Raw genomic sequence first — 27,097 nt, 5'->3', positions numbered from 1 at the left:
ATGGGGGTGCGAGCGAGAAACCTCTGTTGCTTCTCCCGGGCGAGGCGAGGGAAGGAGCCCCAGGTGCTGCCCCGGGCCTGCCCTTGTCCCCCCGGCGCTGCCCCGCGGGGCGGGGGCGGTGCGGGATGGAGTGGGGGAGGCCGCGGTACCTGCGCGCATTGTTCGGCGGCCGGGGGGGGACCGGCGGTGCGGGGGCTGCGAGCGGCGGGGGGTAGCGCCGGGAGGGCGGAGAGGGAGCGCCCCAGCCCTTCTTTATTCCAGCGGTCGGGCAGGTGATGGGGCTGCGCCTTTCTTCTTTCGCTGACGCCAGCTCGTAGCCTTGGCGAAGGGCTTTCTATCAGCACAGCCGCGGCCTCCCGAAGAAGGGATGCTGGCGCTGGCCTCGGATGTCTCTTGATTCCCGAGCGCATTTTAAACTGCAAAAATAAGCCCTGCCAGTGAAAATCCGGGAGGATGTCGGGCCTGTGGTGTTCAGCCCACCGTATTGTGCCCAGCATCATGCGCGCTGGTGATCTGCTCAGCCAACTCCTCTCCTGTTTGAGGCTTAAAAATGCATGGGGAGCGGTGGCTGGCGGACGAGAACGCTGCCTTTTGTTTTTGTTTTAGATGGTGGATGTTGATGTTTGTGCGGGTGGAGATAGTACCAGAAGAAAAATGGATGCCCTGACAGATAGTGCGGTTGAGATTGTCCCTTTGGAGCTCTATGATTCAGCCAGAGCAAAAATAGCTGCTAATCTACAATGGATCTGTGCTAAAGCCTACGGAATAGGTAAGATCGCTTTCATCTGGAAGTCATTCTTGGGTTTGTTCTTTCTTCTTCTCTCCCCCCACGCCGTTCAAGAAGTAATTAAATTTGGCTTCAATGACCTTTGTTTTAAATGCCAATGATGTGACAGTTTATTCTCTTGTAATGTTATATGTTTCCTGGTACCCTCGACAGGAATAATGGAACTGTGTGAGGTGCCCTGAATCAGCAAACCTGATGGGGAACGTTTGCATGCTGTGCTTGGGTGGAATGCATACCTCAAAATGTTTATTTCCTCATTTTAGCTAAGTAGACTTCCCTGCATAGAGGCGTGTGTCACTGCTTGCAGGCCTCAAGTCCCTCCAGGCTGCGAAGGCTGTCGTGTGCTTCCTTGTCTAATCATCTTGGCCAACAGATGCTAAGACCTCAATGCCCTTTGTATGCTCAGTTAGGACCTTTTTCTTGTCTTTTTTTTTTTTGGTCAGATTGCTTTTTAGTTCATTTTGAAGCCAGAACCACAATCTGTTTATGGTCAGCAACATTCTTTTATGTGAAAGAGATGCTAAATGAGCAGGTACAGTTTGTGTCCTGTGATGTTGAACAGCATGCTGTAGGTGATAGAGGAGTTCTTCTTTCCCTTATGTTATAAACCTTTACAGTCACACATGCAAAAATAAAGGTTCTTGTAGTGTCATTTGTGTAGTTACTGGCCTGGCATCTATTGAGATTCCCTTTTTTTGCTGTGAACTAGATCAATCTCTCTATTCTGAATCACATCTTGAGTTTGAATAGCTTCATTATGAAGAAATCCCATGGAATACATGAGGTTTTTGTTTATCCAGAACAATACCTATAATAAAAACATGCACAGAACCTTGTTTTGGAAAATGAGGTGGCCCTGTTAATCTAAGTCTAATTCGCCAAACTCATAATATGCTTAATGGATTAGCACTAGCTTACTTTGTGACAAGGCTGAAGAAAAGGAGTCCATTCCTGTGGTTTAATATTAATCTTGGAATATTTTTCTGCATTATTTTTCTTTTTAATATTTCCAGCTCTGTCAGTGTTCTCATCATCTTAGTGATTGTGGGGAAAACGGAGAATCGTGGGTTTATAATGTTTAATATATTCCATTACAGGCTACAGGAGACCAAAAAAACCCTCAGATAATGTTTAAAAAATGTGGGAATTTTGGGAGGGTGTTGTGAAATGTTGATAACTTTAAAAGCACGAACAGGCATTTCCTCATGTAAACATCTCTCAGTTGCTGGAATTGTTTGTGATGTTTCCTGAAGACTTTCTCGTGGTCAGAGATAAAATGGATATTCCAGACATGGAGACGCACTATTTTTATTAGGACTTTGTTTTGAAAGGAAGCAAATCCTAAATTAGAATTGACTGGCATGGGTCTTACCCTGCAGAGAAAGCTTTACAGCCTGGTGTTTCTTGGTAGTGTTTGCTGGGGCTGGAGAACTCGTGGTTGTATCTGTATGTCTTGGACCAGTTAACCAGTTAGCAGCACGTCTGCTTTTGCAGCTGACAGCATGGGCTTAGATTGAATAAATGTTTGGCTTTCCTCTGACTAAGAATTTGGGTGCAGAAGCCCACCTTTCCCAACGACAGTGATGGGATCTCTAGCGTAGAGAAGGCTGAGGTGGTGTCTGCCAGCTTTTCTGCTTTCATTTGGGCTTGTTCAGAGCACGTTCCAATAGAAGTTGGATGCCATGAGCAGTAAGAATATCCTTGCTTAGCTCCAGTGAGTCAGGCTTGCTCGTGTGTGTGTGTCTCTGCAGGACCCTGGCCTGTGGAAATTTAGTTTGATATTTGAAATGGCTCCTGCAAGATGTTGTCAGGTAGTAACCATTACTTCTGGAATAGCAGTGCAGAATACTTAGGAATCTATAAGCCTCTTCAGTTCATAGAGAGATGGGCTTAAAAAGGAGGATCCCAAGCGATTATCATTTGGAATAATACTTGAACTTACTACATGACTTGTCATCTCTCAGGGTTATGTTTTTGTTTTAAGATACGGGATGTTGCTCAGTGGACCATATGCAGCTACCAAGCAATTGTGAATTTCTTATATATGCAGATGAAAGCTTTTTTTGGGGTGTTTTTAGTATTTTAGACTTCATTCTGGTCAACTTGATGAAAAGAATGCTGCTCTGTTTGTAATACTAAAGCGCTTTTGAGTTCTGAAGCAATTCTTACCTGATGGGGTTTCAATAAGTCCCTTTGAGTGGCTTAGGAGTGTTTTTCTGAAATGTTAGATTTGGAGTTGAGATATATCAGTGGGCTTAATTTTGTGTGTTAGCTGGTGCATATCCTGGATTTCATTTTCCTCTGAGTGAGGCTAAGCTTAGGAGTTAGAATGGTCAAGAACAGGAATTTGATTCTAGTTTAGGCTGTGTTACTAAAGCCACTTATTGCTGCAGTTTTACCTGAAACCATACAGTCTATTTACTGGTACAGGCTGTTTGAATTTTCCACATCTAAGCTGGCATCCAAGTAGGGAAATTCTTCATCCTTATTTTTTTTTTTTACCTCAAGGACAAATTACTGAGAGCATTCCTGGCACATTATTTGGAGTTGGAGTCCCAGGTTGGGCTTTGTTTCTTTGATGATGCATTCCTCCTTTTTTTTTCCCTTCTGGCCATGAAAAGAGATAATTTTGGTAGCCAAATCACTGAGCATAGGTACCTTCTCTTCTGCACAAATACTGCAAGGGAGACAGTTACTCTTCCTACACAGGAATTGGGGTGAATTGTTGGTTTCTGGAAGCCCATAGCTGCTCCTGTCAGTCTGTGATGGCTGCCTGGTTGTCACAGATGGACTCGGGGGGAGGTCGTACAACTGTTTGTCCAAATTCCAGAAGACAGGGGGGAAGGATGTTGTGAAGGAAGGTGTTTCCCCATTTGGTGCCACCCCCCTGATAAATCTGGGAGTCCTGTCACAGATCATTCTATGAGCCTGTGCACAAACCAGCCTGTAAACTGAGAGATCGTAAAGCCTCGGGCTCTGCACAGCAGCAGTCAGAATGAATTCAACTAGTTTGCTTTCATTTGGCACAACCTGGGAAAACAAACAATGGTACATTTTAATTTCTGACCACATTTATTTATTGCAACATTAATTTATGTGTGGAAATGGTGTTTTCCATCATCATAATGTTAAAATTCGGATACAGAAGGTGTATATGAAAGTGTTGCAGCTTGATTTGAGCAAAGGGGCTGGTTGCAGCCCTTTCCCTAACAGACATTGTTGTTCCTTTAAAACAGTTTGTAAAATTCAGATTGTTTTAAAAGGAACTTGGTGGGTTTTACTTATTTATTAGGGCCAGGAGCTTTACATAGTTTCCAGCCTTAATGCTAACAGTAGCCTGAGAGCTTTGGCAAGAGGCAGGCAGGAAAGGCAAGCACTAATGTAATGTGTTGTAGGGGAAATGCAAGTTGTGGGGTGTTTTTGTCTTTGAAGTTCCTAATACTTACCTCTTAAATAAAATTTTACAGTACCCTAATAGCTACCCACATTTACTGGTTGTTAGGGGCAGCCTGAGTGTGCTTCCTGGGCTAAATTGCCAAAATCCCTGGGTTCCCCACTTTTTTCTTGGCTTTCTTCTCAGGTGCCCAGTAAAAATACTTTCAAGCAAGCTGTTGTGCTTTGCAAATGTTACTTGTGTAAAGTTTTACCCGGGGGAAGAATGCAGTAATTGTTATTTTGTCTCTTCCACTTCATCCAGGCTTGTGGCTTCACACCTGATCAAGAGATAGGGTAATGGGAGTGCAGTCACTCTCACCAGCAGCACTCAGAGAATTTAGCTTGGCTTTTTATTTGGGTTTTTCCTTCTCACTGTTTGTCAGTTTTCATGTGCAATATTATAGATTCCTCAGAGCTTATCCTACAATTCTGTAGTAAGAATCAACAAAGAATGTTTTTATTATAATGCAGATGGTTGTTGTGAGCAGGTGCAGGTTCTGCTCCTGGTCTGTGGCTTAGAGGACATCCACCCAGCACTAAGGAATTCCCTGAGCAGATACCGATACTAACGAAATCCTACTCAGAATTTGAATAAGCTCCATTCTGTTTACCATGATGCTTTGGCTCTCGTTCCATGTGAAACCAGTTCTTCGTGCTTCTGGAGGTAAAATAAGGACTGGGGTGTATCCACTTCTCCAGTTCAAGGGATAAGGCAAATTTGTTCAGATGGCTGTATTTTTCTTTATCAGATCATGATCAGGTAATAGTCTTTGAATGGGGTTTTGCAGGTGAGATGGTAAAGAAACAGTCCCTATCCTGAAGTGAGGAGAGGGGAGTCTGGCAGTAATTGTCTCTGATGGGTGTTAAAACTGAAAAGATTTCTGTAGTCCTGTGAACTCTGTTGTACACAATGATTTATACTTGAAATTGTCTGTTTTTTGAGAGGTTAGAGCTGATGGGTATGATGGAACAGGAGAAAAGACTTGCTTCATGAGAAATTATGATAGTTTATTTTTGAGTCCTTCTTTTCTAACAAAAGTAGCTATAGAGGGATGTCCCCATGAAGCTCAGGGGGGCAGGAACACTTGAGTTTGTGCTGCTGAGACTTGGAAAAAAGATGTTATTACTTAGTGTAGTAGTACTAAGTGTGGGAAACAGGAAAAATGGTCACTTTTGCTTAATAATAAGCTGACTGCATGCAACCAAGTAACACAGTATAAAATTCACATAAAATCTTTGTGTGAAAGACATCAGGAAACTCCAATAGTGAGTGTAATGTGGTAAATTCTTCCACAGTTCTTGCTAGAAAACTTAGGACTAACTGAATTAATGATGTATGCCTTTATAGATCTGATTATCAGGTGATGTGCCATAGTTTCTAAATTCCTGAAAAACAGGGGTATTTTTAAAGCTTTATGTCTTTTGAATGCCTCAGTTTGTCTAAAACTGTCAGCTGTAAAGCTTGGGATGAAGTTGATGCTAATATTTTCTTGGGGTGATGACTCAGAAAGCACATTAGGAAAAGCAGAAGGTGTTTGCAAGGTTTTCAGTAACATGCAGTAGTAACATAAAAGTGACTTTCTTTTGGAATTAAGCTGGTATTGGAGACCTTTTTATAAGCAAATAAAAAAAAGGAATGTGATTTAGTTGTTTTTTGCTTGCTTTGGTAGGGTTTGTTAAACTGCTTGAGCAGAAATATTTGTATCCACTGCTTAGAAGTTTATTGCTCAAAAGTTAATTATACTTTGGAATTTGGAAAAACCTTCAAGAAAAAAAATTATAAAAAAACCAGGTTTTAATTAACTGATTTTTTCCTAACATGTAAGTTCAGTTACAGGTCATGAAAGTGAGGTGTTGAAAAAGATGCTTATAGAAACTGGGGCTTGGAAGGACTGGGATGTTCTTTTCAAAAAGAGCATTGACACGTTCTGTAGCCAGGCAAGCAAAAAGCATGTGGCACAGTTGGAGTTTGCCTGAGCCAGAATTCCTGGGGAGAAAAGCTACTTGCTTAATACCAGTGGCTACTTGTGCATCCATAGAGTATTATTATGGTGTGTAAGTGTTGTAAAAACTGACAGTGTGTTTCTGAGATCATTTTTTTTTGGTGATGTGGCAGTTTTGGCATTTTGAAGGGGGTTTTGGCAAATGAGGTGCTGCAAGTGGTTTGTGTGGTATTGTGCTACAGATAAGGACAAATTAGCAGAGATGTTAAAGATAAGGTAGGTCTCTTATGTTGCACTTTCAGGTAGTGAAGATAGCTTGCAATCAGAGCACTTCTTGTGGCTGTTGAGGAAAGCTGTGTTGCCCTGCTTGAGAGAAATGCCTTCTGTACAGAGCATCTCCAACTATCATGTGGGGATGTTTCTCATCTCAGAGTTACATACTTCCATAGCATCTTCTTTGTATTACAGTTTTTTCTGCTGTTTATTTCTCACTTCTTTGTGTCTGCCATGTACATCATATGATTACGTCCAGTATAAAATAAATTTGAATTACACAGTAAAGTTCGTGTTACTGCCCTTGAGCTCTGATGTGGTTTTTAGACATTAAAATTTCTGTGGGCCTTTAGTCAGAACATCATATTAGTAACAAAACCATTCCTCTCTGTCACAAGCAAATTTAACTGTCAGAAGTGTTGCATACAGTAATGCAGAAAATAAAACTGAGCAAGTGTTTACAGGGAAATAAGTTGCAGTTATGGGAGGATTAATGGTTGTTAATAACTTCCTGTGATGGTATTCAAATTATTAATCCTGGTACTGGAAGTCGCCCCCTCACCTCTGTATCTTTAATCCTGGTCAATCCAAATCCATGCAGTCCTTAAGCAGTTATATGGAGATAAGAGACATGAAGTTAGAGGGTTCTTCAGTATAGAGGAAAAAGATGCTGTGTGTCTTCACTGGGCATTCAGACTAAAGAACAGTAGCCAAGATTCCAGGTGTGTGTATATATATATATAGCTCTTTTAATGTGTTGATTTTTGTCACATGGAATTTATTGCTAGAAAAGCTTTTAAAAATAATTAAAATATTGCTAGTTTTAAAAATAATAATAATAATAGAGGGGGAGGTCTCACTGCCCCAGGCACACAGGACCCTGAGCGTCCTGTTCCAGTGGTCACTTCTGTTTTAGCAAGTTGTGTCAAGACCCCAGTACAATAGATTGTATCCCTTGTGGGTATGTTAGTGGGGGAGAGAATGCTGCTTGTGTTCTGTAGTTACAGTTTAGAAACAACCACAGCCTACCTCATGGAAAGGGACCCAAAGAAAATCTGAGTGAGCTGTCTGAACAGAATCTGCATAGCTGGGTGCCTGATGTCCTGGGGAAGCTTGGGGTTTCTTTGTCCAGCCATTACTCACAGCACAGCCCCAGCCAGTCACCGGGGTTGCCCTGCTCTGCTCTGCAGGGCTCTGGAGAGCAGATGTTCCTACTAAAACCCTCATCTAAGCACTTCAGGCTTCAGACATTTTGAATTTGGATTTTTTTGTTTCAAAAAGCCTTCAGAACTTGGAGTGGTGCGAACGCTCTTCACCACAAATGTACTCCTTCACACACATTTATGAGCTAGTATTCTATTGTTTCCTTTCACAAATACTTCTAGTAAAAAGCAATGTAACTTTGGTTGTAAGAGGTGTAGCTGCTTCTAATGAAGCTGAAGTGTTGAATGGCATGAGCTGCTTTTAATTTTTGGCTCCTTCCTCAGTCTTTAGAGATGGAAGCTCTAGTTCTCCATCTAGGAATGGCACTGACCATTAAGTGGGATTAGCTTTCCACAGCCTTTGATTTTTAGGTTGAGTTGGCTGACGTTAAGAAGATTAAAAATATTTGAATTTATTATCTATTTCATTGAAAATGGATGCTCATGTTAACAAATGCTACTTATGTGTTGGTGGAGTTTTATTGTGTCTCTTCCAACCATCTTCAGTGTATAGTCCCTATATCACAGCATTCACTGTCACATAAAGGAAAAATTATGATCTTAATTTTTAAAAGCTTGAAAAAGCCTTCAGTTTTGAAAAATAGGGGCAGTACTTGTATGCCTGAGCTGTTACAACAACACTGGTTTTCTACCTATTTTTATTTGTGAGATGTGTTTCTGGCTCTTAGAATTGATAACATTTTGTCTCAGTTTCTCTTCTTTATGAACATTATGTACTCTGCAGTATACAAGTGCTGAGCAGCTTATTTTGCAGGTAGGAGGGTTTTTGAATGGGAAAACTTAGTTATTCTAGAAGCGAGCTGAATGAGGAGTAAATATGCTGCCAGATTAGTTCTTCTAACTGTAGATGTAGATATTTAAAACAAAGTGTTGAAGTGATTGGGGGAAGATCTTCAGAGCGACTGGATAGCATGAGATAGGATTTTAAGTTTGAAAATTATGAAATGTTGGGCTTTTCTAGTAAGACAACACACTTGAGGCTAAAAATGAGGCTCCTGGAGTTGAAGACTCATTATTACTGCTGGTCTACTATAAAGATCAATAGCTTCTAGTCTGATTACTGAACGTGAGTAGTGTTTATTTTGGGATGTGTCAATTTTCAACTCCTTTCTGTCTTTTCAGTAAGATCAAGGAATGGTTGTGCTTACAACAGCATTTCTTCCCACCTTCCAACTGCTGTAATCAGTTGACATTTGCCTTGTGCTGTAGCCTTACAACCTGGCAGTCCTTCAGCTAGCAGTGTATGGATTTGAAATGCCATAGGCATGATTAGAGGATACTAGCTGTTGTCAGTGCCTTTCTTTCCTGCCTACCAGCCTAGGAAGCTGTGTTGATTTGCAGCACAGTCTTGATGAGGGTTGGGAACTGGTGGGGAAAAAGGGATGTGCAAAGATGAGGTCTTCTGTGTTAGTAATTTACCTGCAAGTTAAAAGTAACACACTCAGGATTTGTGTTTGGTTTGATAAAATCATGAGACAGCTTGTTGAATTTTAAACCAGGTCTAAAATTATGTTGAGTCCAAGTGGAGTGGTTTTGGTTCACAGGCTTTAATTTGTATTTCAGGGCTGAAAAGCTGCAGTAGTTGGCTTCCACACTCCTGTTGTTGAAAAATCGGACAGTCAGCTCACCAGAGACTCGAATTGTTCTGCAAGCTGTTTCTAAAATGCTCAAGGTTTTAGGTCTTTCTAGGAACTTCAGCAGTTTAGAACCAAGGAATAGGAAGCATAGTTTTCTTTTTCAGTTTGAGAATGTTTGACCAGCCCTGCTTAGTGACTGAGCATTGCAGTTATTTCATTGCTGTGCGCAGCGGTTTTGGGATATCGCTTGAGGTAGCTGTAAATTTGAAGTAATGTATTCAGTCCTCATCTGACAGGAATTTTATCCTGTGATCTAAGGAAATCATTTATAATTCCAATTATAATAGCACTCACTAATCAGTAGAGGTGATAGTGTATCATGCTGATGAAGCTGGGCCTTGGAAGGAAGCTGCTAGAGGGCAGCAGGGCTTTTGTCCGCGTTGAAGTGCCATGGTGACAGGGCCTTGGTAGCTTGGGAAAGCTAGCTGCTAGCAGAAAGGATTTTTACAGAAATATGTGTGTGGCAAGAGCCAATTATATACACTTTCCTTAATTAAAATTTAATCACAAAGACCTATTGAAAACCAGCTGCAGTGTGAAAGTGCAGGCTGCATTACAGCCGGTATTTTTGTGCTTGATTGTTGTCCTTTCATGTGCTATCTTTAACTAGAAATGTTTCCTTTTGTTTATAACCGATGCTGCCACGTGTTGAAACTTTCCTTCCTTGTTTCAGATAACGTCCCAGAGGAGCTGAAGGACCCATTTTATATAGACCAGTATGAGCAAGAACACATTAAACCACCCGTCATCAAGCTGCTGCTGTCCAGCGAGCTGTACTGCCGCGTGTGCAGCCTGATTCTGAAGGGGGATCAGGTGGCTGCTCTGCAGGGACACCAGTCTGTGATCCAGGCTCTGTCTCGAAAAGGGATTTACGTCATGGAGAGTGATGATACACCTGTGTCTGAATCTGATCTGGGCTGTGCACCAATCAAAATGGTTAGCTTAATTAAATCCACCTAATGATCTGCTTTTTATTTAACACTATTTAAAATAGTTAATGGAATGAAGAGCTCTTAATTTTTAGGTCACCAACCTCAGGAATCTTCAATTTTAAATACAGTTAGAATATAAAACTCTTTTTTTTTTCTTCCTTAACGGATTTTATTTTTCAATACTCTTTGTTTTCCTCTTTTAGAGTTCTCACATGGCAATGATTGATGCTCTTATGATGGCCTACACTGTGGAAATGATCAGCATTGAAAAGGTGGTTGCTAGTGTCAAGCGTTTCTCTACGTTCAGTGCCTCAAAAGAATTGCCCTATGATTTGGAGGATGCAATGGTTTTCTGGATTAACAAGGTAACATTTACTTTGAGAAAAGCCTGCCTGTTTTTTATTGTCACTTTTCAGATCTGTTAAAGGGTTCTGATGAGCATCTTCCATCTTTCTTACCTGTGCACGTCTGTTTCCTTTTCCACTTCAGATGGAGAACTGCTTTAATTACCACATTGTTACTTGTAACCTTCAGTCAGATGGTGGTTGGGTATAATATCCTCCTAATACAGGTTATTAATAGTGTTTGATATGCTGACATCTTCCTTGGCTTCCCAAGGTTTACATATGCATTGGGAAAGAAAATCAGACTATTTGGCAAATGCAGTTTCTTAGGGATGCTGTAGTAAAGTTGGTAAATTTTTCAAGGCAAACTTTAAAATACAGAAGGTAATTAAGAATGAAATTAGGAAAACTCTAGAAATTGGGTTATTTCTTTTCAGACAAGCTGCTGTGAGGTTTGATGTTTGGTGTTTATAGGTGAGGCATTATTTCATGTAAGATAATAGGATAGACTTCATTCTGACTAGCTTGAGTACAGTCAACAGAAATGCTGAAACTTTTCAAAAGGTAGAGGTTAGGTTAGGTCACTGAAACCTTTTGTCACATTCTATAGAGAATGTCTCCTCTGCAAACCCAGGATGACCTTGCTGTGATTATAGCTGCTGCTAATTAGTTCTTGAAAATTACTGTTGTCATATGAACTTCTGTGTTTGGAGAATGAGTTGCCCATTAAGTTAGGGGAGGAAGAAGGAAATGTATTTTAATATTGTTTCTATGCTGTGCCCTTTTAGGTGAACCTTAAAATGAGAGAGATAACAGAGAAAGAGATTAAATTAAAACAGCAGCTAATGGAAAGCCCAGGGCACCAAAAGGTAAAACGAATTTGTCTTCAGTTTTGATTTTGTGTATTGATGATTGATGGGCTTAAATATAAGCATATTGGTATGCTCTTCATCAGAGAAATGAGGCATCCAGTCCTCAAAACTGCTGAGATTTGGTGCATGCAATGTGTTTTGTGTCTACCATTAGTGTCCTCCCTTACCTTTAGAGCCCACTAGTATCTTCTGACTTCTTCCAGTTGGACTAAAATAACTTGTTTGAACTTTATATGGGCAAATATGACTCTGCTTTCACAGCACAAAATATATGCTATATATTTTGAAAGCTCTTGGGGTGTATTCGTTTTGCATGGGTTAACTGTCTAATGTTTGGTCAGAGGCTTAGCCAAGTTCTCTCCAGTAAGCATACTCTTGGCATTCAAGTGTTTTTTGTGTGTGTGTAGTTTTTTCCACCTTTTTCCCTTGAAATTATATCACAATGCACAAACAATGCAAACCATAATACACTTTCATTTCTGGAGAGTCTAAAATAGATTTTTCTCAAACATTATGTACCTGAGCCCCTGATTTATAATTTAATGAAGCCTTAAAAACTGGTATGTTCTTTCCTCAAATTGGCATTGCTGTGCACAGGGGTTAAAAGTGTAATGTGTGAACAAGGCACAACTGTTTAACTTTCATGTTAGTGGCAAAGATTTTTTTAGAATGCTTTTTATGTGAAATAGAATCCTTCAGTGATAAGGGGCTAAAAAGCTACTGAACTTACAAGTTGATGCATGGTCTGAAGGATCCCGTTAATGATTTGCCTCTCTATTGCCTTATGGGTCCCAATTTAGTATTTCTAAATCTAAATTTCTAGGCCACAACCCCTCTAAAATATGAAAGTGTTTATTGCTGAAGTGCATTTTAACTGTTACTGCTTCTAACTTGCATTGCTGATGTTCCTCTCCTGTTCCTACGCTCCTTTCCTTGCTTCCTGAGCAGTCTCCTTCCAAATGGTATTGGAAATTAGTACCTGTAAGTGAACTACTTTTACACCAGTTGTCATCCACAAAATCATGGCTTTTTAAACTTCTTCAGAGTGTTTGCTTCCATTACAGTGCTGCTTAGATGGTCTTTGAAAAACAAACCACCTGTGTAAGCTTTTGGATCATCAGGCTTAGCTTTCATAACATGACTTCTGCATACTGTACAGCATATAGCATAATCACTTCACAGCACTTCAAACTTGTTTCCACGGTGCAGGAGTGAGGGATATGGAGTAGCAGCAAAAAAAATAGGGAATTTCCTGCAGTTGGAATGCTTGCATTTACTATTTTTGTTGTAAGTAGATCACAGCACTAAGGTGATATGAACGCTGGTCGGTTTAAATGGTTGTTCAGCCTCTGAATCCACAGTTAAGATACCCAGATGTTTGTGGTCACACTTTAAGTAACATTCTTGCACTGCTCTTGCACAGGTTTGTAAATCAAAGCCAGAACGCTGTTACTCATTGAGATGGGGTTAGAAAATCTGACAAACCAGTTTGGATCCAGTATGACAGTGGCTGGAGTTGTACGGTGAATTAACAAGACTGAAGCTGGGAGGAAAGACATAATTGACATTTTACCTATCAGAACAAAATACTTTCTTCATGGGGAGGTGTAAAAATGGAATATCAATTCCACTATAGATAAAACCATAGTAAAATTGTGCTTCCAGTATACAAGTCTGATTTTTTTTTTTTTTGGCTGAACTTTCTAGTTTTATTTCCACTTGCAGAGATTTTTCTTGGTTCCTTTGCTTTCCTCAGCCTTGATAGCCTTTCTTCTGCACTTGCTGGTTTCTCTCTGGTGAGATGAGAGTTGTTTTCCCAGTTGCAGATTCCAAAGAGCAGTGCACTTGGAAAAACCAGGTGTGGTCGGGCACTCACCTGTCCCCGTGATCTCTCTGCCTTCCCACAGAGAGCTCAGTCCCTCTCTGCTGCCTCATCGTCTTTTATTTGTTTGAACCAAATGGATGAGCTGCAGTAAGAACTTTAAATATCCAAAATAAAAGAAATTCAATCAGGGAACTGCAGGTTCATAAAACCTATGACTGAGCCCCTGTCTTCCAGCCTCATTCAATTACCTGTGCAAGTCTAATGACCCAGTGCTTATTGCTTAGTGTTTGTGTGTGCCTAAAGATGGGCCTGTATTTGAGGTGTACATCAGGCAGCCTTCTGAGGAAGTTCAGTAGGTTTATGCTTTGTGTAGAGACGACTGGATGAGAGCAGAGGAAACTGCAGGAGTGGAATAGACTTGCAGGGTATCGTTGATTAAGTTGGTGGTAAAGGAAGGAGTAAACAGAGGCTATCTCACTGCTAGTCCAGTACTTAGATTATACTGATTTACTGACAGATTTTGCAGTCTCCATAGTAATTGCTACACCGTGGCACTTCTGTATTTTTTCTCTTTTATGATTTCTTTTTTAGTATAGCTCTTTTTTTTTTTTTTCAGTAGCACCCATTTCTGCACTTAAATACATACAAATGCCATTGATTGTATGTATGTGGGGGGAACAAACCCCAAAATTTGCCTTAGAATTTAAGAGAGAATTCATAGTTCTCAGTATAAAGGACTGAATGATTAACAGAACTATAGTTGAGCAAAAAACAAGGAATTAAATGAAGTCCATAAAAATCCTTTTTGATAATTTGTGGGTCTTTACTAAAGCTATGGATTTTACTTACTAGTATTGACTGTAGCTGGTTTAAATTCCATTTCAGCCAATATTTTCCAGTAGGAAATATTTGTATCCACTTTGAAAACAGGAGGAGTTAAACTTTGATTTTAATACACTTCCTTTGACTAAGTGGATAAATGATGAACCTTTTAAGCTAACCAGTTCACCTTAGTGTGCATACTTGCTTTATCAGACTTAATGACCACATTTGCAGTGCATAATGGATGTTGCTAATGATTTGATTTGTCTCTTGTTGGAATAATCACCTTGGTGTATCTCACTATCTCTCTTTGTGTAAGCCTGATCTGATGCATGCCATATCACACTGCATGCTGGAACCAGTGGAATATGCTCGTGTGGTACAGTATGATTCACATTCCATTACATATTTGTGGAGTGCTCCAGGCTGGGGAAAAAAAAAAAGTCTTTTACACCTGGTAAAAGGACAGGAGGAAGAGCATTAGCAAACTGAGAAAGCTTCTAGAGTTAACTTCCCTTTGCTAGGGAAACTTAACGCAGCGTGTTTATATCTGTGTAAAAGAAATGAATGAAACTGGTTCTCACTACCCTGATTCTAAGTGATCTTTGTTCCTTTGAACAGTGGTTTTTTTTTTTCTCAGCCTGTGCCTTCCTAGACTTACACATAGGAGTACGTGCGTGTTTGTGTAGAGAGCTTTCCCAGGTCGTCCTGGAAAGCAAACGATACCGTTGGTACAACTAACGTTTCCCCTGATGATGAAATGCTTTCTCTGTATATCCACATGGTAGGCCAGTACCTCAGTCAAGATATTTGTTAAATGCTAAGTGATATTTAATGCAGTAAAGTGTAAAAGGAATCTTTTTCCAACATGGAAAGGTATTTCTGCTCAGCTCTGTAGCGTATTATTCTTTTGCTTGCCCATTCACTTTGCTGCTCGACCCTAGGCACAGCTTCTAGCCCAGCTGGCATGTTTGTGCTTAGTTGATAGCAATGCTGAATCTCTTTTCTTGCAAAAACTGCAAGAAGCAATGCCAAGACTTGGTCTGTAGTTGACTGGCTTTAGCTGCTCTTCATCTTAGCTCCCGATTATGTGAGGGCGGGGGTGGTTTGCAGAAGAGTTTGATGCTGATTTCACTACAGATCACTGAGAGTTTGATTTGAAAGGCCTGCTTGCTCCTCTAGCTGACCAATTTTGGAGAAGGCCATGGTTGTTTTTTCCTTTTGCATGACATTAGTATTGTATACTGGCTTGCCAGATGTACAATGTTCTGAATCTCTGAGACCTTTGCTGTCTGTGGATGTAGGTAATGTATCAGAAATCACTACCTCATCTGAATTCTATTTTTTTTTTTGCTGTGTTTTGGGTTTTTTTTGTCCCAAGCTTTCAGTGTTTTCATGTAGTTAATCTGTCTCTTTCTTTGGATCTGCTGCATTCATGCATCTGTGTGGAAGGATTTTCACTTAAATTGTTTGTAAGAAGCTAAAGGGTTTGAATGAAGCTAGAAATTCAGCAGCACGGATTGCTTCCCGATATGAGGAGAGTGATTAGAAGGGAAGCCTGTATTCTTCAGAATTGGCTCACATTGAGAGAAAAGTACAACCTGGTAAACTGTTTTTGGCTTAGAGCAGAATGCTGTGAAGGATCCACCGTAAAGAGTTTTCAGTGCTTAACAAAAATTCCCTTTTCCCCCTTTCTTTTTGTTAGCGTCACATGAACACGTCTCTTCTTTCCTCAGGTGCGGTACCGAAGAGACCATCTTTCCAGCAGACAACTACCCTACTTCCCCTTGCTTGAAGATTTGATGAAGGATGGTAGCGATGGTGCTGCTCTTCTAGCTGTGATACACTATTACTGTCCAGAGCAAATGAAATTAGATGGTATGTAATAAAGCTTTCTAAAAAAAAATGTTAATTCTTCAGTCTTTGAAGGTTGAACTAGAAACATTATGAAATGTGGCACATCCAGCAGCTGGTGGACTGAAGGAAGTTGGAATCAGGTCACATGAGGAATCTGCATAAAATCAGTAGATTTAAAAAGGAACCTTGCTTTGAGGATTGTTGTTTACTTTAGTATATTAGTAAGGCTCTGCTCTGTATTTTATCAACTACAGTGTGATCCTTGTTTTATAGAGCGAATGTGGCTTTTCTTTGCTCAAATAACTGAGCTTGGTTTTAGTACACCATAAAGGAATATCTGTTCACTACTGCTGACTGGAAGTATGGTCTTTATAGCCTGTTTACCTTTTCTGTTGCTGTGAGACAGAATCCTATATGGGTTCTGTAAAGAATTCAGAGTTGACACTGTTTTATCTGTGGTTTTCTTCCTCCTCTTCCTATCCCTCTGATATTTAACAGGTAGAGAAATGTCACTGGTAGCCAGTAAATATTAAATGATGGTGTGTAAGCAGTCTGTGAAGTTCCTGTACGTAGTGTTTCTGTTGTGGATGGAAGGTTAATACATTGGAATATGTGTCACAACTTACTCATCTTTTTCCCCTTCCTAGATATTTGTTTGAAGGAGGTAACATCCATTGCAGACAGCCTCTATAATATTCAACTTTTAAGAGAATTCTCAAATGAGTACCTAAACAAATGTTTTTACCTCACATTGGAGGACATGTTATATGCTCCTTTGGTTTTAAAGGTAAGAAATATAATGAAGGCTGTATTTTTTTTAAATAAAATGAGGTAAATCAGTGGTTTGTTATTCTGAGTGTTGTGGTTTTTCCTTATTTTAGCCGAATGTCATGGTGTTCATCGCGGAACTTTTCTGGTGGTTTGAAAACGTCAAACCAGATTTTGTACAGCCAAGAGATATTCAGGAAATAAAAGATGGTAAGTTTTTAAGCTCTTGATAAATGTTAGCACGTGATTTAAAGAATTACATTCCTATGAAACTGTTGCACAGTGGTGTTCCCTTTGGGGTTTTCTTTCTCCCCAAACTTCCTGGTTGCTGGGGATCTTTGAAAGCAGTAAAAATGGAAGGAAACTTAGTCCTAGATCCACTTGAGTGTAATTTTTTCAATAAGTCATTGTTTTCCCTAAACCTGCTAATTTTTACATATAATTCTCTTTGCATTAAGGTCACCATGAGTTACTAGTATTTATTTAAAATACATACTCAAGGTTTCATTGTAGTGTGGTGCCATAAAGTTCATTCTTATGTACTGGGATCTGGAAACTTTCTGTTCCCTTTTATTTAATGGCTTGTATAAGTTGGGTTAATGCAGTAAATATATCCACAGTTAAAACAGTGTTGCAGCAGAAGAGCAGCCGTCCACCTGTTCCCATTTCCAATGCCACCAAGCGAAGTTTCATGGCCAGCCCTGCTACCACAAGTCCAGCAGACTTGCAGCCCCCGGCTCAGACAGGCACCGAAGCTTGCAGTAGATACTACCTGCACCCTGAGGAGCCTGACTACCTGTAAGTCTGGTTTTCGTGGTGTTTAGACTCATCTTCAACTTATCCTTCTGTTTGGTTAACCTAGGGCTTCTGATTTTGGTCTAAATAGAATGAATTTGAGTTGGTGCAGTCTCTAAAATATTATGTAGTTCAAAGAAATGTTGGGTGTAATCTTTGTTTGGCAAAAGCCAATTAACCCCACCAGTAAATGTTACCATTGAGTTATAGAGGCAGCTGTCTAACTCTTATTTAAAGGGAAAAAAAGGGAAAACTCTTCAAGCAGCTCATCTTTACTGTCTGTATTGTATAAACAGTGACAGGAAAACAAATAGGGTCTGATGTACAAGAAGGTTAATGACAAGGTTTCTCAGGTGATACAAGTTTGGCAGCCAGTAAGTTATTTCAGCCATTACTGTGTCTCTAATATACTGTCTACATAAGCTACACTCTAAATCTGCTGTATTTAGAAATTTCAACAGTTCTATTTCAGGTACTGGGTTTACTTTTGTATTGTTACACTTGAAAATCTTTTAAGTGTCTTCTTTAGTGCTCAGTATTAATTGTTTTTTAAAGAGGATGGGGTAGCTGTTACCAATGTAACTTCACAACTGTATAATTTCTCACATGATAGGAAAAAAAGTCTCATATTAATGAACTTTTGCTTTTCTGAATTAGTGGGAAAGGAGGAAGCCCCGCCTTTAGCCCTTCCCATCCACTGCTCCCTTTGAGACAAAAGCAACAAAAATCTTTACAGGGAGAAGACAGCCCTGGTAAGTCCACCTTGAATTTGCATTTCAGCAGGCAATGACCATCAGTGTCAATACAATATTGAATAATAATCCTAGTTCTTTATATGTGTGAATGATCTAAAATGGAATTAACCTGAAGCCAGCCAGTGGTAAGCATGCTTGGTTTGGTAAATCATCTTTTATTAGAAGATTTTAAAGATCTTTTGAGAAAGTTACTGTTTATTATATTTTTTTCTCTCACAAACGAGCTTATTTCTCAGAATCTCAAGTGTAATTAAGACTGATAATGCTTTCTGTTAAAAGAAAGGAAAAAGCACGTGTCAAATATTCCTAAGACTAGCAGAAGTCTTAGGAAGTAAGATTGGCATCCAGAATGACAGAGTCTCTCTAGTACTTGACATATTTTTTTGCCTGATTTTTTATTATTATCTTTTGGGTTTGTTTGGGGGGTTTTTAGCTGCTGAGGGGCTATGTTTTATTCTTACACAGAGGTGCTCAGAATTGCTTTTCTTTTGTCAGCTAAGGTGACTGAGCATTCCAACTGCAGTGAGGTGGGATTTTTCCGAAGGTTGGGGGCTGATGAGGAAAGCAAATTGAGCAGCTTCATGTTTGGAAATCCAGAACTCAGATGTGTCTATGTGGGCACATTCCATTGTCTCTCTTTTCAGGCTTTGTCTGGCTGCCTTTGGTTAATATTTCAGGAAATTTGTTTTCTGCTGCCATCTCTTGGTGAAACAGTTTATTATACTTGCTATGCAATAAAGTGAAAGTGCTGTTTTAAAGACCATTTCTAAACTGTTACCAATTTAAAACTCTTTCAGGTCATCGGCATCGTTCCAATTCCCTGACCCGCGTTGACGGGCAGCCACGAGGTTCAGTTCTGGCGTGGCCAGAGAGGAAACCCAGGTAAGAGATGCATTTAAGTATTACAATGCTGCTTAATGGCAGGGTGCTGTGACACTTTGTCATAACCTGGTGTCCTTTCCTTAGAGCTGGACTAGGAGTCACTTTAATTTTTATTTTCTTCTAATGTACAATTTGAGATGATGTAATTTTTAGGGTTGCAATTGAAAAAAATACTTGAAATGTGATTTTCAATAAGCAGTGTTGAAAATCTAAATATCTGAAGTTGCTATTTAGTGTTTCTGGTCACTTTGGATACAGGATACTTCTCTAATGGAGCAAAAATCTTTGCTGTCTGTATCGTATTCCTTAGTGTTCACCAAGCTGTAACTTTTTGTCCTTAAGCATTAATAGACTCTTCTTATCTTTTCCAGGCCTCTGTCTCAGCCAACACCGTTTGCTCTTCATCATTCTGCCAGTAGTGATGTGGACCCTGGGTCCGGTGACAGCATCAGCCTGGCTAGATCAATCAGCAAAGACAGTCTTGCTTCAAACATTGTTAATGTGACTCCAAAAAATCAGCCCCATCCTCCAGCAATGAAAACGAACGGGAAGAGCTTGCTGAACAACGTGGAGATTGAGGATGAAGATGAAGAGCTTATTGCAATCATCAGATCTGAAGAGAGGCCAAACCGCGGGGATCCGGAATCGCAGAGTGCCTCAGCCAGGGTGCCCAGCATCGTTGCAACTGCCTGGTCTCCTAAAACAAACAGTGAGGCTTCAGAAAGCAAACCAGACAGCTTTTACTTGGAGCCCTTGCTGCCTGCAGTTCTAAAACCAGCAAAGGAAAAACAGATAATCAATAAAGAGGATGAATGTGGGGAGGGGAAGCAAAGGGGTTTTATAACAAAGAGATTAAATGAGGGGCACTTGCCTTCGATCCGCAAGAAAACAAGTAGCAGTCATGGTGAGCATGACCACAATAGGACTTTTACTCCAATCTCTAGTTCTGATTTCACTCCAGCTGCGGATCCCAGTACTGCAGATTCTGTGACGCTGCTGGACGCGGGGTTAGAAGCTTCCAGACCTTTGGCTACTAGCAGTTTGGATCCTTCCCCTCAGGAGCTATCCACTGGAGGTTTTTTTCTTCATGCTGCTAAATCTGAGGATGACATAGCAAGTAAAGTCAATGTAAGTTATGTGAAAAGTCTCAATTCACACATTGCAGATACTACATGGACTATGGTGAGGCAGGACTCTGATTCAGATCTCTTAGACATAGAAGACGCTGAACAGGACTTGGTAGTCATAGATGACCATCCTATAGTCACTAAATACATTGGTGAGGAAGAATCTGCAAAACTGCAAGAGGATATGAAGGTAAAAGAACATGAAGATAAGGATGATGCCAGCGGACGTTCCAGCCCCTGTCTGAGTACCATTTCTCAAGTCAGCAGTGTGTCCATGACTAGTGGCAGTGTCCGAATGACCAACTTTGCAGAACGAAAGCTTCAGAGACTTAATAGCTATGAAACAAAGTCCAGCACAAGTAGCTCTCAAAAGACCACACCAGATGGATCAGAAAGCTGCCCAGCACCACTGACCACATGGAAACAAAAGCGAGAGCAAAGCCCCAACAGCCAAAATAAAGATAACGTGAATCTCCTGGCTTCTGAATTGGTGCAGCTTCACATGCAGTTGGAGGAGAAACGAAGAGCGATAGAAGCTCAGAAGAAGAAGATGGAAGCCTTATCAGCAAGGCAGCGACTAAAACTGGGCAAGGCTGCTTTCTTGCATGTCGTTAAAAAGGGGAAATCTCCTGATGTTCCACAACCACTTAAACCAGAACATTTTGCAAAAGAATATTCTCGGCACAATGGGGAAGAGTTAGATGAGGTGCCTTTGGGTTCCAAATCTGAAGGGTTTCTCCTGAAAGAGGAGGAGAGAGAAGAAGTGCTTAATGACTCCCAAGAAGTAACAAAAGTAAAAATGCAAGAAAGCTTAGCTTTTGCTGAGCCACATAAACAAAAGGACTCTGCTGCTATACATGATTTGGAGAAAAGCAAAATCATTTCTGTTGCCCTCCTAGAAGACAATGTTACTGAAGTAGATATAAATGAATGTGATCTTTCTATTGAAAAACTAAATGAAACAATCAGCACACTCCAGCAGGCTATTTTAAAGATTTCTCAGCAACAGGAGCTGCTTATGAAATCTCCAACAGTGCCATCACCAGGAACCAGAAGTAACTCTCAGGACCAAAAGGTAAAACCATCAATTCATTTTGTTGAGCCCCTCTCTCCAACTGGAATGAACAGTCTCCGTAAGCCTCCTCGATTTGGTCAAGGAAGGAGCCCTCGATCGGGCAGACCTGCTGATCTGAAAGTCACTAAAGACAGACAACAGAATTCAGCACGTGTTAAAACCCCAACACAAAGCCTAGAAACCTTACCACACTTAAGACCGTTTCCATCTGGTAGCTTGTCCAAGACACCGACAGAGATCGGCTTGGAAAACAGTCCTGATCATGGAAGTGGTTCTCAAGAGAAGTGTTTCTTTGATACCTATAGACTTCATGATGAGAGCAATCAGCGGGCACTTGTTCTCTCCACCTCCAAAGATGCAAATATTATTTCTGAAATGAGCAAAGAGGTGGAGAACAGCTTCAAGGAAACAGGGTTAAATTCTTCTGATGGCTCAGGAAAAGAAAACGTCCCAGTGGATGAGCCACTGAGAAGCAAAGCCAATCTCATTGAAGTAGACTTGTCTGACTTAAAAGCTCCAGATGAAGGAGAACTTGAAAACCAGGATAGCTCTGCAGATATAATTAGTGAAGGTGATCAGAAGTCTGGTGTGGGTTTTTTCTTCAAGGTAAATATATTATGTTTATATATTTGGTTATTGTTACATGTTTGACAAGCTTTAGAACATTTTTCACCACTTCATTCTTTGGTCTTCCAATGGCATTCTGTGTGTTTTGGTAGCAATATTAGGATTTTAAAAACTGCATTGGAAAATAATTGCTTGTGGGCCATAAAGGTTTTGACTCACTGTCTGAATCCAGGCTCTTCCTAGAAGCCAGGATTAACCTTGCTCCTCTTCTCCTTCCCTTTGTTTTTTATCTATCTGAGAAACAAACATGTCATAAACACTTAGCCTGAAAAAATCACAGAATGCCCTGGGAAGAATTGACTGTTGTGAAATCCCAGCTTCCTGTGCACCTTTATCAACTGAAATGAACAATCCTGATAGAACATGAGTATCTGGTAAAAGCCTGCTGAGCAGGTTTGAAAACTCAGCCGGGGAGCTGAGAGGCTGAATAGGGTGTGGGTGGAGGTTTTTTATGGTGGTTGTGTCATTTGCACCCAAATTGCTCTGATTTTGAGCAACCTAACAGCCTAAAGGCCAAGGGCTCCAATGGAGAGTTCAGTTATATGTAGATGCAAGTAAAAAATCTGTGCCTGCTCCTTCTAGTGAAGTTCAGAACTGCTTTATCAGAACACTTGGTGTCCTCATTTGTGCTTAGCAGCCATTATTGTTAATGCTGCAAGTGTGCTGACATGATAATATTTCTTTTAAGCTTCTGTTTCAAGAAAGTTGAGCTTGGCAGAATTTGATTTCTGCTTTTATATAGGATAATAAATCCTCAGAGGTTCTCATGCTGGCTGTGTTTCTGCCTGCTCTAAAGTTGCATTGTACTTTGCAGTTCTAGACAGTTTTGTGCTGGTTAGGCATACTTAAAAACAAATTAGAGTAAGAAGGGTTTTTTTTTCCCTTTTCCCTCCTGACAGTCTTAAGGGAGCATGAAAACTGTCTCTTAAATTCTTCCTGAGCAACAAAATTTCAACACAATTCAGATTTACACTCCTCAGTTCTAAAAATGTAAAGATTTCCAAAAGTAATAGCCTGCTTTTTCCCTGAAATCTTCCTGGACTCCTCAGCAATCTTGTGATGTCCAACTTAATAGTTTTTTCTTCTATTCTAAAAACCTCTCTATCCCTATGAATGTTACAGGATGAGCAGAAAGCAGAAGATGAGCTGGCAAAGAAACGTGCAGCGTTCCTGTTGAAACAGCAGCGCAAAGCGGAGGAGGCTCGGATCCGGAAACAGCAGCTGGAGGCTGAAGTTGAACAGAAAAGAGATGAAGCTCGGTACTGACACATGGCAAAGAATCTTCTTCTTGTCTTTGAGATGAGGAAAACGTTGATGTGTTGGGTGTAACGTCCTGTTTGCTTTTCAGTCGCAAAGCTGAGGAAGACCGAATACGGAAAGAAGAGGAGAAGGCCCGAAGAGAACTTATCAAGCAAGAGTATCTAAGGAAAAAACAGCAGCAAATTTTGGAGGAGCAAGGGCTTGGAAAGCCCAAATCCAAACCCAAAAAACCCAGGCCAAAGTCAGTCCATCGTGAGGAATCCTACAGTGATTCGGGCACAAAGTGCTCTTCCACACGTAAGAGCTGTGATTTGTTTGCTCTCCCTGAGTCTGCAAACCTGCTTTAACAAAACACCTTTTACAGTCTCACTCTTGTTTTGCAGCTGATAATTTGAGCAGTGCTCAGTCTGGTTCCAGCCTGTCTTTGGCCTCAGCAGCAACCACTGAACCTGAGAGTGTACACTCTGGTGGCACACCTTCTCAGAGGTAGAGATAGGCTTCACTTTCATTTTTGGGGTGTTTTTACTGTGTGGTGTTGGGATTCAGTGTTGTTTGCTTTGCTTCACTCCTGTAAATGCACAATAGTAATGAGTGAATTTGTCTTCTATTTTATGTGGCTGCCAACTCTGATTGGAGTTTCAACTTTGTTTTGTTTTCTCCCAAAAGAATAATAGAATTTTATTTTGATAATCTACCAGGGAGATTCTCACTGGTTTGGGGCAGGAAAAGGAATGGTAGCCTGCTCCATTCAGGGCCAGTGACTGGTGAATTTATTTAGGACTGGAGAGGGGAAAAAAAAAAACCCCAAATTTTAGCATCTCATTGATTTTACTTCTCACCAATAGAGTTGAATCTATGGAGTCTTTACCAATCCTGAGCAGAAATCCAAGCAGGAACACAGAAAGAGATTGGGAGAACGCTTCAACAGCATCTTCTATTGCTTCAGTGGCAGAATACACAGGTGACTCTTGCTTCAGTTTGAGCTTTTTTGCAAATAGCAGGTCAGAAAAGCTGTGCTATTTTTGATGTGACAATTCTGCTGTTCTTGAGAAGTTGTCGGGTGTATTTGTTTAATATCTCTCAAAGTAAATTGCTTTAGAAAGATGTTTAAGGGATATGGCTTAGCATAGGATGGGAATGGTTGGACTTGATGATCTTAAAGGTCTTTTCCAACCTTGTGATTCTGTGGTTCTTATTTTCACTTTGAATGAAAATCTTAATGTTCATCGATGGAGGGCAGATAACTGTTACTAATTTATTTTCCTTAGGTCCAAAATTATTTAAGGAACCCAGCAGCAAGTCAAACAAACACATTATTCACAACGCTATCTCTCATTGCTGTCTTGCTGGAAAAGTGAATGAGCCACATAAGAATTCAATATTAGAGGTAAGCTTTAGTGTGCAGTTACCTGTGCACTTAGAACACCCTGTGTCTGTATCACTCCCTTTGTAGTCCCGCTGATGCTTGGTGGTCAGGGCTGTTTCCTAAACTGACTGTATCTGGAATCCCTTATGGCTGTGGCTGTATGGGAGACACAATGCTGTATTCAGAGTTCAGCTTTGAATCTTAAAGGACTGAAAGGTGTCATTAACTCATTGTTTTGGAGAATTTTGTCAAGTATAAAGCTTGGCCTAATATGGGAGTGTTCACTGTGAAGAATCCATGTGTTTTGCTTGTTCAATGCAGGAACTAGAAAAATGTGATGCCAACCACTACATCATCTTGTTCCGTGATGCTGGCTGCCAGTTCAGAGCACTTTATTGCTACTACCCTGACACTGAAGAAATCTACAAGCTGACTGGAACGGGGCCAAAGAGCATCACCAAGAAAATGATTGACAAACTTTATAAGTACAGTTCGGACAGGAAACAGTTTAACGTGATTCCAGCCAAAACCATGTCTGTCAGCGTGGATGCTCTTACGATTCACAACCACTTGTGGCAAGCCAAGCGACCCGCAGTGCCAAAGAAGACTCAGACTCGTAAATGACACTGAGCTCTTGGGGAGAAGGTGTGCTGACTGGGATTGCATCGAAAGAAGACATGTTTACCGTTTTCCTCCAGTTTGGTATGAAATGTGCAGAACCATAACAAACACTTTTTAAGAAGCTTCTGAACCGTGGATGCAAGTTACTAAGAATAAAGGAACATTGCCAGTGTTTTGTTTTTTTAATGAATGACAAATCTGCTGTTACACCCAATGCTAACTACTGTGGCTTTCAACTGGTGAGGGACTGTGCATGTAGCAAGGTCTTTAACAAGTGGATTTCTTTTTACTTGAAGCTTTTCATCGGTACAGATTGGGAATCGTTTAGTTCCGTTTCCTCTCCGCCTCATTTCCCTCCTTTTTCCTCTCATTCTTAAAGTTGGCAAGCTCCAAACTTCAGTAGAAGGATTGAACAGATCTTGGGTGAAGTGGTTTGGGTTTGGTTTTTTTAAACAGTCGTTAGGGAAACCTTCCTTTTCAGACTTTTTCAAGGAACTGTTTAATACATCCAACTGTTGTACTGTATCTACTGCCAACGTGAGTCCAGCTCTCAGATTTCTGACAAAAGCCCCAACTTGTGCTGCTCAGAACAGAGTTTACTTGCAGTATCTGTTTAGGATAAGCATTGCAAAAGCCAGTCTCTTTTTTTTAAAAAAAAGAATCAAATAATTCTCATATGTATAAAGATTTCTGGAATACAATCATGAAGAGGCAAACAGGTGCTACTAGCTGGAATGTGCCTGACTGAAACTCAAGGCAAGCTGAACGGAGCACAGTTAGTACTGATTTCAGTTTCAGGTAGTGTCCTAAAGATTTCTTTGCTTTAATAAAGGTGGATTCTGGTAGGTATAGAACATTTCCACTCTGAGCACGCTACTCCTGTACGATGGTGCACTTAATGATCACAAATTTTAATGTTTTTATTACATCATGAAATGTAATTCTACTTTCTTTGTCCTGTCTTTATTCTGAACGAGCAGCATGCTCAAAAATGAAGAGTGTGTTTATGTTTTTTATTTTGGGTGATATATTAATATATATTGATTTGGGTTTTTTCTCATTTGAAAGCAATTTTTAAAGAGAGACATTTGCATTTGTTTCAGAAGCCCAAATAAGTCGAATGGCTTGGATTTCTTTTCATGTTGAAATATTAAATATCAGTTATGACCTTAAAAGTCTTTGTGTTTCAGCAGATTAAATTTGTGTCTGTGGTAACAGGGTATATTTGCAGTTCAGTTCCATTCTTTTAACTTCCCATATCTCACTTTTGGCCCTGGTTAGACCTCTGAGCAGGTTTCTGTAGCTGTTACCTGATCTAACCCATTAACCTGGACCTGCTACGCCTGGTTTGATGCTCCTACCTGAGGGTCATGTAGGCTTATAACTCTGGTTTGCACATGTTTACTTTTATTTGAAGTGTTACTTGAATTACGTGGCTCTGAAGTGCAAAAGGCACCACACCATCCTAGAGAGGAGCTGAGCTCTGAACTACAGTATAGTGTAATTATTAAATGTTGAGAAGAACAGAAGCTACAGAGAGTTGTAAATAAGGGGAAATAGGGTACTATGTCGTGAAGTGCTGACTAGCTAGAGCAATGTGAAGGTCTTCCGCTGCAGTCTCTCCATTTTCTTCCCCTTCTAGTACTCCTCAACTAGGCTGCTGCAAGGTTGTAAATTATGTTAGATAGTTTGCTGCTTGTAAATAATTAAAAGGCTTTATGGTTTCTAAAGTGCTTAAGTATTAAACACCGTCATGAGTGTAACTTTTGTTACCATGCTTTTCATGCTTGTGCTTTATTTCTCACTGTTTGATATTATAAACCATATTTATTTTATGAAACACTGAAATTTAATAAAAATCATTAACTGAT

General features: G+C 40.3%; 1 protein-coding gene across 2 annotated transcripts; it reads left to right on the top strand.

The window, feature by feature from the left end:
• CAMSAP1 (calmodulin regulated spectrin associated protein 1) lies at positions 1-27,097 on the top strand (the record flags this gene model as incomplete). 2 transcript variants are annotated; one of them, XM_084272370.1, is made up of 19 exons in its annotated part: positions 1-63; positions 607-769; positions 9,972-10,234; positions 10,434-10,595; positions 11,363-11,443; positions 12,395-12,427; positions 15,830-15,971; positions 16,598-16,737; positions 16,832-16,928; positions 17,339-17,516; positions 18,171-18,265; positions 19,066-19,150; positions 19,522-21,958; positions 23,102-23,238; positions 23,328-23,536; positions 23,623-23,725; positions 24,085-24,200; positions 24,508-24,626; positions 24,927-27,097. In XM_084272370.1, the coding sequence occupies 19 exons, from the start codon at positions 1-3 to the stop codon at positions 25,227-25,229; spliced, it is 4,926 nt and encodes a 1,641-aa protein (XP_084128496.1). In that variant the 3' UTR covers positions 25,230-27,097. The 2 variants fall into 2 exon arrangements, with proteins under 2 accessions (XP_084128496.1, XP_084128497.1); XM_084272371.1 differs by lacking the exons at positions 1-63; positions 12,395-12,427.

This window comes from Gallinula chloropus (genome assembly GCF_964237585.1).
Source record: "Gallinula chloropus genome assembly, chromosome: 18".
NCBI lineage: Eukaryota > Metazoa > Chordata > Aves > Gruiformes > Rallidae > Gallinula > Gallinula chloropus.
Note: the sequence above shows the minus strand (reverse complement) of the source record. Positions and strands in the feature narration are given on the sequence as shown.